A 14,283-nucleotide genomic window follows, 5' to 3' on the forward strand; every position below is an offset into this window, starting at 1 on the left:
GAGCAGAGGGAAATGCATATCTTCTCTGAATAAAAGTATCCTTAATTTAGACCCCAGTTTTTTCCCAGATTGAGATAAGCAAATATGAGCTAACTATCAAAGATCAACAATGACAAAGGGGAAATTTAAAAAAAAAAAAAAAAAGAACAAAAAACCAAGAATGAGATTTAGCCAAAAAAATTAAAAAATAAAAACCTGATTTGGACCATCAATAACTTTAAGAGTTTGAATTATCAGATAAGGAATATAAATTAACCATATATGAAAATATTTAAACAAATAAATGACAGAGCCAAAAATGAACAAACAATAAGAAACTGTAAAAAAATTATAAGGCAATTTTGAAAAATAATTAAAAAGAACTTTTAGAAATAAAAATAGTTGTTGAAATGAAGACATTAACATATGGATAAAACAGAAGTTTAGGCAAATCTGAAGAGAGAATTAGTGAACTGGGAGACAAATCTGAAAAAATTACCACTAGCACATCACAAAGAGAAGAAAATGGAAAAATTTTTTTAAAAAGAGGTTAGGTATGGAAGACAGAATGAGAAGGACTAACTTTCCCAAAGAATCATAGAAGAAAAAAATGGATAACTGAGGAGATGCAAATCGGAAGAGTCAGTGGATAAAATTTTTGCAGCATAAGTGACAGACATCTGTTCACAAAGAAGAAAGCAAAACAAATATCAAGCAGAATAGATAACAAAGAAGTCAATATTTACATGCACTGTAAGGAAAGTGCAGCACACTGAATGTAAGATCTTAAAAGTAACCTGAGAAAAAAGACAGATGACTGACAAAGGAAATTAAGATTAGAATGAGAGTAGACTTTTTTTTTAATTGATGTATAGTTGTTTCACAATCTTGTGTAAGTTTCTACTATACAGCAAAGGGAAGTACAGTTCCCTGTGCTATACAGCAGGTTCTTATTAGTTACCTATTTTATACATATTACTGTATATATGTCAGTCCCAATCTCCCAATTCATCGCACCCCCCCCCCACCCCGCTTACCCCCTTGGTGTCCATGTTTGTTCTCTACATCTGTGTCTCTATTTCTGCCTTGCAAACTGGTTCATCTGTACCATTTTTCTAGATTCCACATATATGCGCTAATATACGATATTTGTTTTACTCTTTCTGACTTACTTCACTCTCTATGACAGTCTCTAGGTCCATCCATGTCTCTGCAAATGACCCAATTTCATTCCTTTTTATGGCTGAGTAATATTCCATTGTATACATGTACCACATCTTCTTTATCCATTCATCTGTCAGTGGACATTTAGGTTGCTTCCATGACCTGGCTATTGTAAATAGTGCTGCAATGAATATTGGGGTGCATGTGTCTTTTTGAATTACGGTTTTCTCTGGGTATATGCCCAGTAGTGGAATTGCTGGGTCGTATGGTAGTTCTGTGTTTAGTTTTTTAAGGAATCTCCATACTGTTCTCCATAGTGGCTGTATCAGTTAACATTCCCACCAACAGTGCAGGATGGTTCCCTTTTCTCCACACCCTTTCCAGCATTTGTTGTTTCTAGATTTTCTGATGATGCCCATTCTAACCAGTGTGAGGTGATACCTCACAGTAGTTTTGATTTGCATTTCTCTAATAATTAGTGATGTTGAGCAGCTTTTCATGTGCCTCTTGGACATCTGCATGTCTTCTTTGGAGAAATTTCTGTTTAGGTCTTCCGCCCATTTTTTGATTGGGTTATTTGTTTTTTTGATATTGAGCTGCATGTGCTGTTTATATATTTTGGAGATTAACCCTTTGTCCATTCATTTGTTTGCAAATATTTTCTCCCATTCTGAGGGTTGTCTTTTCGTCTTGTTTATAGTTTCCTTTGCTGTACAAAAGCTTTTAAGTTTCATTAGGTCCCATGTGTTTATTTTTGTTTTTATTTCCGTTACTCTAGGAGGTGGGTCAAAAAAGATCTTGCTGTGATTTATGTCAAAGAGTGTTCTTCCTCTCTTTTCCTCTAAGAGTTTTATAGTATCCGGTCTTAAATTTAGGTCTTTAATCCATTTTGAGTTTATTTTTATGTATGGTGTTAGGGAGTGTTCTAATTTCATTCTTTTCCATGTAGCTGTCCAGTTTTCCCAGCACCAAGACTGCCTTTTCTCCATTGTATATCCTTGCCTCCTTTGTCATAGATTAGTTGACCATAGGTGCGTAGGTTTATCTCTGGGCTTTCTATCCTGTTCCATTGATCTATATTTCTGTTTTTGTGCCAGTACCATATTGTCTTGATTACTGTAGCTTTGTAGTATAGTCTGAAGTCAGAGAGCCTGATTCCTCCAGCTCTGTTTTTTTTCTCAAGATTGCTTTGGCTCTGTGGGGTATTTTGTGCCTCCCTACAAATTTTAAGAGTTTTTGTTCTAGTTCTGTAAAAATTGCCATTGGTAATTTGATAGGGATTACATTGAATCTGTAGATTGCTTTGAGTAGTACAGTTATTTTCACAATGTTGATTCTTCCAATCCAAGAACATGGTATATCTCTCCGTCTGTTTGTGTCATCTTTGATTTCTTTCATCAGGGTCTTATAATTTCCTGAGTACAAGTCTTTTACCTCCTTAGGTAGGTTTACTCCTAGGTATTTTATTCTTCTTGTTGCAATGGTTAATGGGATTGTCTCCTTAATTTCTCTTCCTGATCGTTCATTGTTAGTGTATAGGAATGCAAGAGATTTCTGTGCATTAATTTTGTATCCTGCAACCTTACCATATTCATTAATTAGTTCTAGTAGTTTTCTGGTGGTATCTTTAGGGTTTTCTATGTATAGTATCATGTCATCTGCAAACAGTGACAGTTTTACTTCTTCTTTTCCAAGTTGTATTCCTTTTATTTTTCTTCTCTGATTACCATGGCTAGGATTCCAAAACTGTGTTGAACAATAGTGGCAAGAGTGGACATCCCTGTCTTGTTCCGCATCTTAGAGGAATTGCTTTCAGTTTTTCACCATTGAGAATGATGTTTGCTGTGGGTTTGTCATATATGGCCTTTATTATGTTGAGGTAGGTTCCCTCTATGTCCACTTTCTGGAGAGTTTTTATCATAAATGGGTGTTGAATTTTGTCAAAAGCTTTTTCTGCATCTATTGAGATGATCATATGGTTTTTATTCTTCAATTTGTTAATATGGTGTATCACATTGATTGATTTGCATATATTGAAGAATCCTTGCATCCCTGGGATAAATCCCACTTGATCGTGGTGTATGATCCTTTTAATGTGTTGTTGGATTCTGTTTGCTCGTATTTTGTTGAGGATTTTTGCATCTATATTCATCAGTGATATTGGTCTGTAATTTTCTTTTTTGTAGTACCTCTGTCTGGTTTTGATATCAGGGTGATGGTGGCCTCGTAGAGTGAGTTTGGGAGTGTTCCTTCCTCTGCAATTTTTTGAAAGAGTTTGAGAAGGATGGGTGTTAGCTCTTCTCTAAATGTTTGATAGAATTCACCTGTGAAGCCATCTGGTCCTGGACTTTCGTTTGTTGGAAGATTTTTAACCACAGTTTCAATTTCATTACTTGTGATTGGTCTGTTCATATTTTCTGTTTCTTCCTGGTTCAGTCTTGGGAGGTTATACCTTTCTAAGAATTTGTCCATTTCTTCCAGGTTGTCCATTTTATTGGCATAGAGTTGCTTGTAGTAGTCTCTTGTGATGCTGTGTATTTCTCCGGTGTCCATTGTAACTTCTCCTTTTTCATTTCTAATTTTATTGATTTGAGTCCTCTCCCTCTTTTTCTTGATGAGTCTGGCTAAAGGTTTATCACTTTTGTTTATCTTCTCAAAGAACCAGCTTTTAGTTTTATTGATCTTTGCCATTGTTTTGTTTCTATTTCATTTATTTCTGCTCTGATCTTTATGATTTCTTTCCTTCTACTAACTTTAGGTTTTGTTTTTCTTTCTCTAATTCCTTTAGGTGTAAGCTTAGTTTGTTTATTTGAGATTTTTCTTGTTTCTTGAGGTAGGATTCTATTGCTATAAATTTCCCTCTTAGAACTGCTTTTGCTGCATCCCATACGTTGTGGATTGTTGTGTTTTCCTTGTCATTTGTCTCTAGGTATTTTTTTGATTTCCTCTTTGATTTCTTCAGTGTTCTTTTGGTTATTTAGTAGTGTATTGTTTAGCTTCCATGTGTTTGTGTTTTTTACGTTTTTTTCCCTGTAATTTATATCTAATCTCATAGAATTGTGGTCAGAAAAAATGCTTGATATGATTTCAATTTTTTAAAATTTACCGAGGCTTGATTTGTGACCCAAGATGTGATCTATCCTGGAGAATGTTCCGTGTGCATTTGAGAAGAAAGTGTAATCTGCTGTTTTCGGATAGAATGTCCTATAAATATCAATTAAATCTATCTGGTCTATTGTGTCATTTAAAGCTTGTGTTTCCTTATTAATTTTCTGTCTGGATGATCTGTCCATTGGTACAATTAAGGTGTTAACGTCCCCGACCATTATTTACTGTTGATTTCCTCTTTTATAGCTGTTAGCATTTGCCTTATGTATTGAGGTGCTCCTCTGTTGGGTGCATATATATTTATAATCATTATATCTTTGTCTTTGATTGCTCCCTTGATCATTACATAGTGTCCTTCCTTGTCTCTTGTAACATTCTTTATTTAAAGTCTGTTTTATCTGATATGAGTATTGCTACTCCAGCTTTCTTTTGATTTCCATTTGCATGGAATGTCTTTTTCCATCCCCTCACTTTCAGTCTGTATGTGTCCCTAGGTCTGAAGCAGGTCTCTTGTAGACAGCATATATATGGGTCTTGTTTTTGTATCTGTTCAGCCAGTCTGTGTCTTGAGAGTAGACTTTTTAACATCTATCTGAAAGCCAGAAGAGAAGAGTCTAATATCTTTAAAATGCTAAAGAAGGTAACTGTAAACTCAAATTATAGCAATACTTTGAGTAATTGAAAAATCTGTCCACATTGAAAACACCAAGCCATATGGCTTTCTAGGAGAGTGATACCAAACTTTCTAGAACAGATCATTTCAATATTATACACACTCCTCCAGAGATCAGGAAAAGGAAATACTCTCCAACCCCTTTTAGTTCCTAAAATCAGACAATAGAAAGGGAAGGGGAAAGTATGTCAGTCTTACTCAATGCATAGATGCAAAGATCTTTTTAAGATGTGCAGACTGGATCTAGCAATCTGTTTTCAAAAGATGACAGCATATCACATTGGCTTTATACCAGAAATGCAAGGGTGATGTAACATAGAAAATCTTCATATCTGTAAATATTACCTACCTCAGAAATGGATGGAAAAAAAAAAAAAAACCTCTTTCCTACATCAACTTTTGCCTCTTTACTATGTAATTCTATCACTTGAACTCACTAATATCTTTCTCAGCTCAAAATATTCTCCACTGTCACACTACCTGATTTACAAGAAACATTTGACACAGCTGATCACTCTTCCTTGAAACTCTTCCTCACTTGGCTCCCAGGGAAACACATATTTTGCCTTTCTTCCTACCTCTCTATGCAGTCCTGTCTTAACTTCTTTGCCCGTCCCTTCCTTCTCTTTTTAATGATCCATGGCTCATTCCTTGGTTGTCTTTTCTCTCTACCCACAGCGTTGGTGATCTCATGCAGTCCGGAGACTTTAAGTGCTATCTATATGTCAGTGACTTACTAATGGATAGCCCCAGAAAAACCTCTCTTCTGAACTCAACCCATCAATCCAACTGCATACTTGACCTTTCTGCTTGGATATCTAACAGATACCTCAAATCTACTGCCCTAAATTCCCATATTTTCTTAAGTCCACTTGCAATGTTCTTCTCCCTACCATGCACTAAATCTGTTCTGTCCACAGTTATACCCCCTCTCAATTATGGCAGTTCCATCTCAACAGTTGCTTGGGCCAGAATTCTTGGAGTCCCCCTTGTTTTCTCTCCCCCACTTATTCCACATCCAGTCCTGTTGAGTTTTCCTTTGAAAATATATCACAAATCTGACCACTTCTTACCAGCTCTGCTGCTGCCACCCAAGTTAGAGCCACCATCATTTCTTGCCCAAATTAGGGCAACAGTCTCCTAACTGGACTCCCTATTGTCTTCACATCTCACTCCGAGTAAAAGCCAAAGTCCTTATAATGACATACAAGGCCAAACACAATCTAGCCACGCTCTGTTGCCTCCCTGATGTCACTTCACTCCAGCCTTCCTGGAATGCACCCTTCAGGCTTCTACCAGATGGACTGTGTTGGCTGTTCCCTTTGCCTAGAATGTCTTTCTTCCTGATGTCTGCATGGCTAAACCTCCTTAAAAATCTTTGCTCAATGAGGCATGTCCAGACTGATCTATATAAAATCTATATAAATTTTACCTCCCACCATAACATTCATGATAACTGTTACTCTGCTTTACTTAGCTCATGTCACTTTTTTCCCCATAGCTCTTATCACTTTTTAACACTATGTGTAATTTATTTGTTTTTAATTATGTTTATTCTATATTATCTCTATCTTCTTGCTAGGTTAGGAATTTTTGAACAGTGAATAAATAAAAAGGTTTTCAAGCTTATTAGTCATCAGGGAAATGCAAAGTAAGACCAAAGTGAAAGTCCATTTCATAATCACCATGTTGGTTTAAAAAAAAAAAAAGTGATGGTAACAAGTGCAAACAAGGATGTAGAGCAACTGAAATCATCACACACTGCTGGTGGGAGTGTCAGCTGGTATAGTTGGTATGATCTTGTAAAATTGAACATTCATGTAACAGAGGGTCTCAGCAGTTCCATCCCTAGGTGCACGCTTTTGAGAAACTCACAGGTATTCTCCAGAATCCAAGTGCAAGAACGTTCCCAACATCATTGTTTCTAATCCAAAAACTAGACACAAACCCAATTCCTTTTGATAGGGGAACGAATAAATTACAGTGTGTTTGCACAATGGATTATATAGAAGTGAAAGTGGACTACAGTTATGCACAATAACATTGATGAATCTTAGAAACTAATTTTGAATGGAAAAAAAGCAATTTTCAAAAGATTGTACCATACTGACAGTATCATACTGTTTTTATAAAGCTTAAAGCAAGCAAAACTAAACAAGATACTATTTAGGGATATATATGTACCTTGTTAAACTATTCAAAAATAAAAGAAAATTATATACAGATACTCACACAGACAGGTTAGTGTTTACCTTTGGGGAAGAGGCCTGGGAACAAGATAGGAAAGGAACACACATAAAAATATCATAGCATCGTCAGTGTCATGGTGAGTGTTCTAGATATGAGATGTATTCTGTTCTACATATCAAATAGTATTCTTGAAATTTATAAAGTAACAAAATGTAGCGCCTTGTCAGAGCCATGCTGTGGTGGGAGAGATTGGGTATACATGATGAATGCCCACCACCTTGTCCTGATATACTGCTAATAATGACTAGCAAAAGTAAATGGAAGAAACTCTGTGTTCCCCTACATCTCTTGTGATTGACATTTTTCTTCTCTCCCTTAGCATATCATCTATTCTGTGAAATTTTTCATTTCGTATACAATTCCAGACGTATCGAAAAGCACGAAGAGCAAGATCAGGAGAGAAAAATACCTAACCCAGAAGCTTCTTCATGAGAATCACCTCAAAGACATGACCAAAAATATGGGAGTCATAGCTGAGAGGATGATAGCAGTAGTAGATAACAATTTACGACCAAAGTCAGATTAAGAGCTTTATGTTCTGAGAAGCACTTTAAAGAATTTAGCTTTATCAAAATATATTATGAATCACTAATGAGAATAAGTTAAATCACTTTGGCAAATATGAGTCTTAACTATCGCCATTTTCATGCAGATTATTTTTCAGTTTCAGCTAGCGATGTAGGAACTGGAAAATGTAAAATTGAGATCAAGAAGGGCATAAAACTAATCACCAGGAAAACCAAAAATGTTACTTTTTTTGATAAATTGGAATTTTAGTAACACAGAAGAGGTGTCTTTGTGTGCTTAAAAACAACCCCTGCCAAAGCAGAGTGGATTTTTTTCCTCCATTTCATTATTTTCATTCCTTCTGTTCTCAAGCACGTGATCTTTTTTATTTTTAGGCACTGTCTCATTTCTTCACTTTTTGCCAGATCTGTTCCAGAGTTATCTTTCCCTTACAAATACCATCATTAAAGACTAGACATGCTAGCAGTTGTGTGATTAAAAATATCTAATGCAGAATTCAGTTTGAATGCAGTTTAAGTGTCAGATAGACCCAAGACTTCACAATATTTAGGTGCATTATCACATTCCTACAGAAAAAGAAATCTCAGGTAATAGGAGGAAATTTTCAGTCTTCATCTTGGCCTATCTTTCCATCTCAGAGAAATACTCTTAATGGATTGCAATGAAGATAGCAAGGTTCTGAGCATATTTGTGCTAATTCACAGTGACACCTTTCATCTTCCAGGAGCACTCCTAGAATGTTCTGTGCCTAATCAATGTTGACTGCTTTGCAAATCTCAAGGGAATAAGATGGCAAAAGCAAGGAAAGTTACAGATTGAAACAGAATTGTGACTCATATTGATCAGGATAATTAATTTACCTCTTCTGAAGATATGTCATTTCTTGAAAAAAAATGAAGTCAAATGATTAAAGTTACATATTTATCAACATAATGGTTTGGAAAAGATGAACGCATCAGGTTCCCACCAGTTGCCCTTTATCCATGAGATCCCCGGAAGTACAGTATTACAAGCACCCTTGTGATTGTCTCACAGCCATTGTGACAGGCCGGTGCTGCGCATGTCAAGAGAACAGCAAGTGCCCTCAGCGTGACCAAACCGTGTTCCTGCGAGGGGTTCTGCACGTCCAAGTGATCAGCCTACCAAAGCATCTGCCACAGAGAAGGCAGCTCAGCGCATCCTCCCTTCTCTTACTCCCAGCCCAGTAACTTGTTTGCACCTGGGGAGCATTTTTTAGGGAGGGAGAGGGAGAGACAGGAGAATACCTAGATTATTCCCAGAAAAAGAAAAGAGACGGGATTTGATTTGAATTTCCAGCCTCCCCTCAAGCCAATCAGGCAATTAAGGGTCAGAAAACAAATTAGTTTGGTCACAAACTCTGCTGTCAGATGGAGGTGACTTCCTGCTGAACTTCTGCCCCACCGTGCACATCTTGACCTCGATTTATTCAGCTCCACAGTCTCTACTGTGCTTTACTGTTTTTCGGGTGCCAGGCCCTCTTGTAGCCTCTGGAAAAGACACAGGGCCCGTACCTGTCACCTGTGACTGGTGACAAGGCAGGGCTGGGTGCAGGAGAGGGTGTCTGGCACTGGATTCTTGCTAGATGGGCCGCCACCCACTGGGATGCTGCTAAATGCCCAGGTGTCACAGGAGCCGAGACACTCTGAGTCCCAGCAGCAAAGGACAAGGAAACACTATTCAGTGAGCAGATTTACAGGCTTGTTATAATAGAGTAGCTTCACTCCAGGTCACAATTCTAAATGCCTGCCATCAATGTTAAAAACAAAAAAAAAACAGTATTTCTGTAGGATTCATCAAAACGGTATTCTGGACTTTTGAATTGTCCCAGTGGATCCGGACCATTTCACTAGCTTTCTTGATAATGTTAATGGTGTGATCAGAGAGTGCTCGCAACAGGCCATGTGAGGTCTGGCCACACTGGGAGAAAGAAATGAATTTCTTCCGAGTGGGGAAGTGTTCTCATCCCTTCCCCCGCTCACCCGGGACACTGCTCCTGGAAGTGGTGCCGCTTCCTCTCAATTACCTCTTCTCTTCTCTGAAGTGTAGGAGTATCTCCTAGTGTTGGATATGGCAATTACTCACTGCTTATGGAATCATAGAAAAGGAAATGTTTTTGCCTTATCTCCTTGTATATATAATAGAACTTGAATTGTTCATTTATGTTTTCATAAACCATCTTTCATAAATCGTCTTCATAGTTTAAAGTTTGCTTCTGTGGACAGGAGGGAAAAAAACCTCTACCCTTTTAAGGCAGCGAATGTGATGTATGACACTGCCAATATTCCCCAAACGGCCAGGTTGTAGTGGGGACCCAGGTTAACCTGTGACACTGACAGTGTTCATGTAAGTCTAGTGCTGACTAGTGGGTAGTAAAGAAAATGTGGGGCTGTGTCTGCAGGCACTCGTGGGCTAGATCTGTAAATGTGAGCAGAGGCGGCACCTTGGAAAAATGGACGGGTGTGGCAGTGGACCTATGAAGGGGAAATCTGGCCCTAGACCTGCCTGGTGTTACCCACTAGAGAAAGTTTACTTTGTATCCTTTTGTGATGCCTGTGAATTTTAACAAATCAAAGCATTAGACCAAAATACTCAGGAGATTTTTCTTTAAATATCCCTCAGATACTTTAGTTATGTCAATAGGAAGGGAAAGCTTTCATTTTTGTTTGAAAACTAAACAAGACCATTTTGCAAACTGTTTATCACCAAAAGCCTTCCCTTATAATTGCACGTGCATCTTGAATTTCAGAAAACATTAATTCACAATAGGGGGTCAGAATACACTCTGTGTTGAAACACTTCTTGTACCATTTTCTTGTGTCCATATTATATTTTAAGATGTTTGAAAAGTTAAAATGTATGAGCAGCTTAAGTAAAACTGAAATATTCATGATGCTTTTCATACACTGTGGCATAAGATGTAAAGTTTGTAATATTTTGCAAATTTCTGTGCACTTTAATATTCTTTTATAATTATGAGCAATTTAATAAATCCATTTTTAAAAACAATACTGTGATCTACTCTGTATGCAATTGTCACAATGATTTTAAGAAAGAGAGCAGCTGTATATCTGTTTACCAATTATGTATCACTCAGATAACAGATGTGCACTTTTATGTGGATTATATCTAAAATTGTATTTTTCATAACTGCACTTACTTAAAAACATGTTTTTTCTGAGAAAAATTGGGGGTGGGGTTTCAGCCAGGGCTGCTGCAGACAGTTGTTGGGATTGAGACCTGCACAGGGCACCAAGCCTGGAGACCAGGTGTGCCAGTGTCAAGCTGCATCCACTCGTAGGGAGAGGTGCTTCCCGCTAATTGCATAAAGATGCCTCTGCATTCTAAACCTGGGGCATGTCACCTGACATGGGGCAATGACTCCCAGAGAGGGCACGTCTCTAATAAGGCTCAGAAAGGCTCTGTTTGGATCTGCCATGGCCTTGGGTACAGAAAGGGGAAATTATGGAGAAGAATATAAAGGAAAATCTCATTACAAAAACCAACCTTTTTTTTTTTTTTTTTTAAATCCTGGACAACATAAAATTCAGATATTAACTAACTCATTCCATCCTTTGATTTCTTTTCTTTTTTTGACCAGCTTAAATCTCATTAGGCTTGCAGTAAAACTAAGTCAAAAATAGTCCATAACTGGACCAATAGGAAGAAGCATTTTCTCTGATTCTTAAATGATGCTCTTGGTACAGGTACCGATGATGTTATTCTTCCCTTCAAGCATTTTAAGTCCAGCAAAGGAGCAACTAGAACTTCTTTAGCAAAGTACCCCCTTCTCATTTCGGGGAAATGATGAAATCTTAAATAACTGTTATTTATCTGACCCCACCAGGTACTGTGCAAGTTGTTTACTTACTTACACATGATCTCACTGCCAACATGATTTTGTTGCAAGGAAATTTTAAGTAATGTTTTTTAAAATGATGAAAATACATGATTAAAAAAGAAATGCAACATGTCATTTAAAGAAATCTCAAGTTATACAAGAAGGCTGTGCTGGAAACCTAAGTCCTGCTATCTCCGTAGCTCAGCCCGGCCCAGCCCACTCCCCAGAGGTCCCAGGAAGTCTTTTTGCCCAAAAGAGACTTCAAAGATGATGTTCTTTGGTTTTAAAAAATCATATTCAGAAATGTGTGAAGGAGCTTCAAGATGGCAGAAGAGTAAGACGTGGAGATCACCTTCCTCCCCACAAATACATCAGAAGTACATCTACATGTGGAACAACTCCTACAGAACACCTACTGAACGCTGGCAGAAGACCTCAGACCTCCCAAAAGGCAAGAAACTCCCCACGTACCTGGGTAGGGCAAAAGAAAAAAGAAAAAACTGAGACAAAAGAATAGGGACGGGACCTGCACCAGTGGGAGGGAGCTGTGAGGGAGGAAAGGTTTCCACACACTAGGAAGCCCCTTCACTGGCGGAGATGGGGGTGGGCAGAGGGGAAGCTTCAGAGCCACAGAAGAGAGCACAGCAATAGGGGTGCAGAGGGCAAAGCGGAGAGATTCCCACACAGAGGATCGGTGCCGACCAGCACTCACCAGCCTGAGAGGCTTGTCTGCTCCCCCGCCAGGGCGGGTGGCACTGGGAGCTGAGGCTCGGGCTTCGGAGGTCAGATCCCAGGGAGAGGACTGGGGTTGGCGGCATGAACACAGCCTGCAGGGGGCTAGTGTGCCACAGCTAGCCGGGAGGGAGTCCGGGAAAAAGTCTGGAGCTGCCGAAGAGGCAAGAGACAACTGTTTCGGGGTGCACGAGGAGAGGGGATTCAGAGCACTGCCTAAATGAGCTTCAGAGACGGGCGTGAGCCCGGCTATCAGCGTGGACCCCAGAGACGTGCATGAGATGCTAAGGCTGCTGCTGCCGCCACCAAGAAGCCTATGTGCGAGCACAGGTCACTCTCCACACCTCCCCTCCCGGGAGCCTGTGCAGCCCGCCACTGCCAGGGTCCCGGGATCCAGGGACAACTTCCCCGGGAGAACGCTCGGTGTGCCTCAGGCTGGTGCAACGTCACACCGGCCTCTGCCGCCGCAGGCTCGCCCCGCCTCCGTACCCTTCCCTTCCCCAGCCGGAGGGAGCCAGAGCCCCCGAATCAGCTGCTCCTTTAACCCCGTCCTGTCTGAGCGAACAACAGACGCCCTCAGGCGACCTACACACAGAGGCGGGTCCAAATCCAAAGCTGAACCCCGGGAGCTGTGCGAACAGAGAAAGGGAAATCTCTCCCAGCAGCCTCAGGAGCAGTGGATTAAATCTCCACAATCAACTTGATGTACCGTGCATCTGTGGAGTACCTGAATAGACAACAAACCATCCCAAATTGAGGAGGTGGACTTTGGGAGCAACGATCGATATATATATATATATATTTTTTTTCCCCCTTTTTTCTCTTTTTCTGAGTGTGTATGTGTATGCTTCTGTGTGTGATTTTATCTGTATAGCTTTGCTTTTACCATTTGTCCTAGGGTTCTGTCTGTCCGTTTTTTTTTTTGTTTGTTTACTTAAAACATTTTTTTTCTTAATAATTATTTTTTATTTTCTATTTTAATAACTTTATTTTATTTTAGTTTACTTTACATTTTATCTTCTTTCTTTCTTTTTTTCCAACCTTTTATTCTGAGCCGTGTGGAGGACAGGCTCTTGGTGCTCCAGCCAGGTGTCAGGGCTGTGCCACTGAGGTGGGAGAGCCACGTTCAGGACACTGGTCCACAAGAGACCTCCCAGCTCCACAAAATATCAAACGGCAAAAATCTCCCAGAGATCTCCATCTCAACACCAAAACCCAGCTCCACTCAACAACCAGCAAGCTACAGAGCTGGACACCCTATGCCGAACAACTAGCAAGACAGGAACACAACCCCATCCATTAGCACAGAGGCTGTCTAAAATCATAATAAGGCCACAGACACCCCAAAACACACTACCAGACGTGGACCTGCCCACCAGAAAGACAAGACCCAGCCTCATCCACCAGAACACAGGCACTAGTCCCCTCCACCAGGAAGCCTACACAACCCACTGAACCAACCTTAGCCACTGGTGACAGACAACAAAAACGACAGGAACTACGAACCTGCAGCCTGCGAAAAGGAGACCCCAAACACAGTAATTTAAGCAAAATGAGAAGAGACAGAAACACACAGCAGATGAAGGAACAAGGCAAAAACCCACCAGACCTAAAAAATGAAGAGGAAATAGGCAGTCTACCTGAAAAAGAATTCAGAATAATGATAGTAAAGATGATCCAAAATCTCGGAAATAGAAAGGAGAAAATACAAGAAACGATTAACAAGGACTTAGAAGAACTAAAGAGCAAACAAGCAGTGATGAACAACACAATAAATGAAATTAAAAATTCTCTAGAAGGGATCAATAGCAGAATAACTGAGGCAGAAGAACGGATAAGTGACCTGGAAGATAAAATAGTGGAAGTAACTATTGCAGAACAGAATAAAGAAAAAAGAATGAAAAGAATTGAGGACAGTCTCAGAGACCTCTGGGACAACATTAAATGCACCAACATTCGAAATATAGGGATCCCAGAAGAAGAAGAGAAA

At 39.4% G+C, this 14,283-nt stretch overlaps 1 protein-coding gene across 2 annotated transcripts in view; it reads left to right on the forward strand.

Annotated features, from left to right (window-relative positions):
• ANO6 (anoctamin 6) overlaps window positions 1-8,596 on the forward strand; it is a 210,420-nt gene extending 201,824 nt beyond the window's left edge. For both annotated transcript variants that reach the window (XM_036865316.1, XM_036865317.1), the window contains one exon: window positions 7,494-8,596. In XM_036865316.1, the coding sequence (XP_036721211.1) occupies window positions 7,494-7,700 (207 nt within the window). In that variant the 3' untranslated portion in view covers window positions 7,701-8,596. The remainder of the gene's footprint in view (window positions 1-7,493) is intronic.
• The last annotated feature ends 5,687 nt before the right edge of the window (window positions 8,597-14,283 follow it).

Source organism: Balaenoptera musculus, chromosome 10 (genome assembly GCF_009873245.2).
Source record: "Balaenoptera musculus isolate JJ_BM4_2016_0621 chromosome 10, mBalMus1.pri.v3, whole genome shotgun sequence".
Lineage (NCBI taxonomy): Eukaryota > Metazoa > Chordata > Mammalia > Artiodactyla > Balaenopteridae > Balaenoptera > Balaenoptera musculus.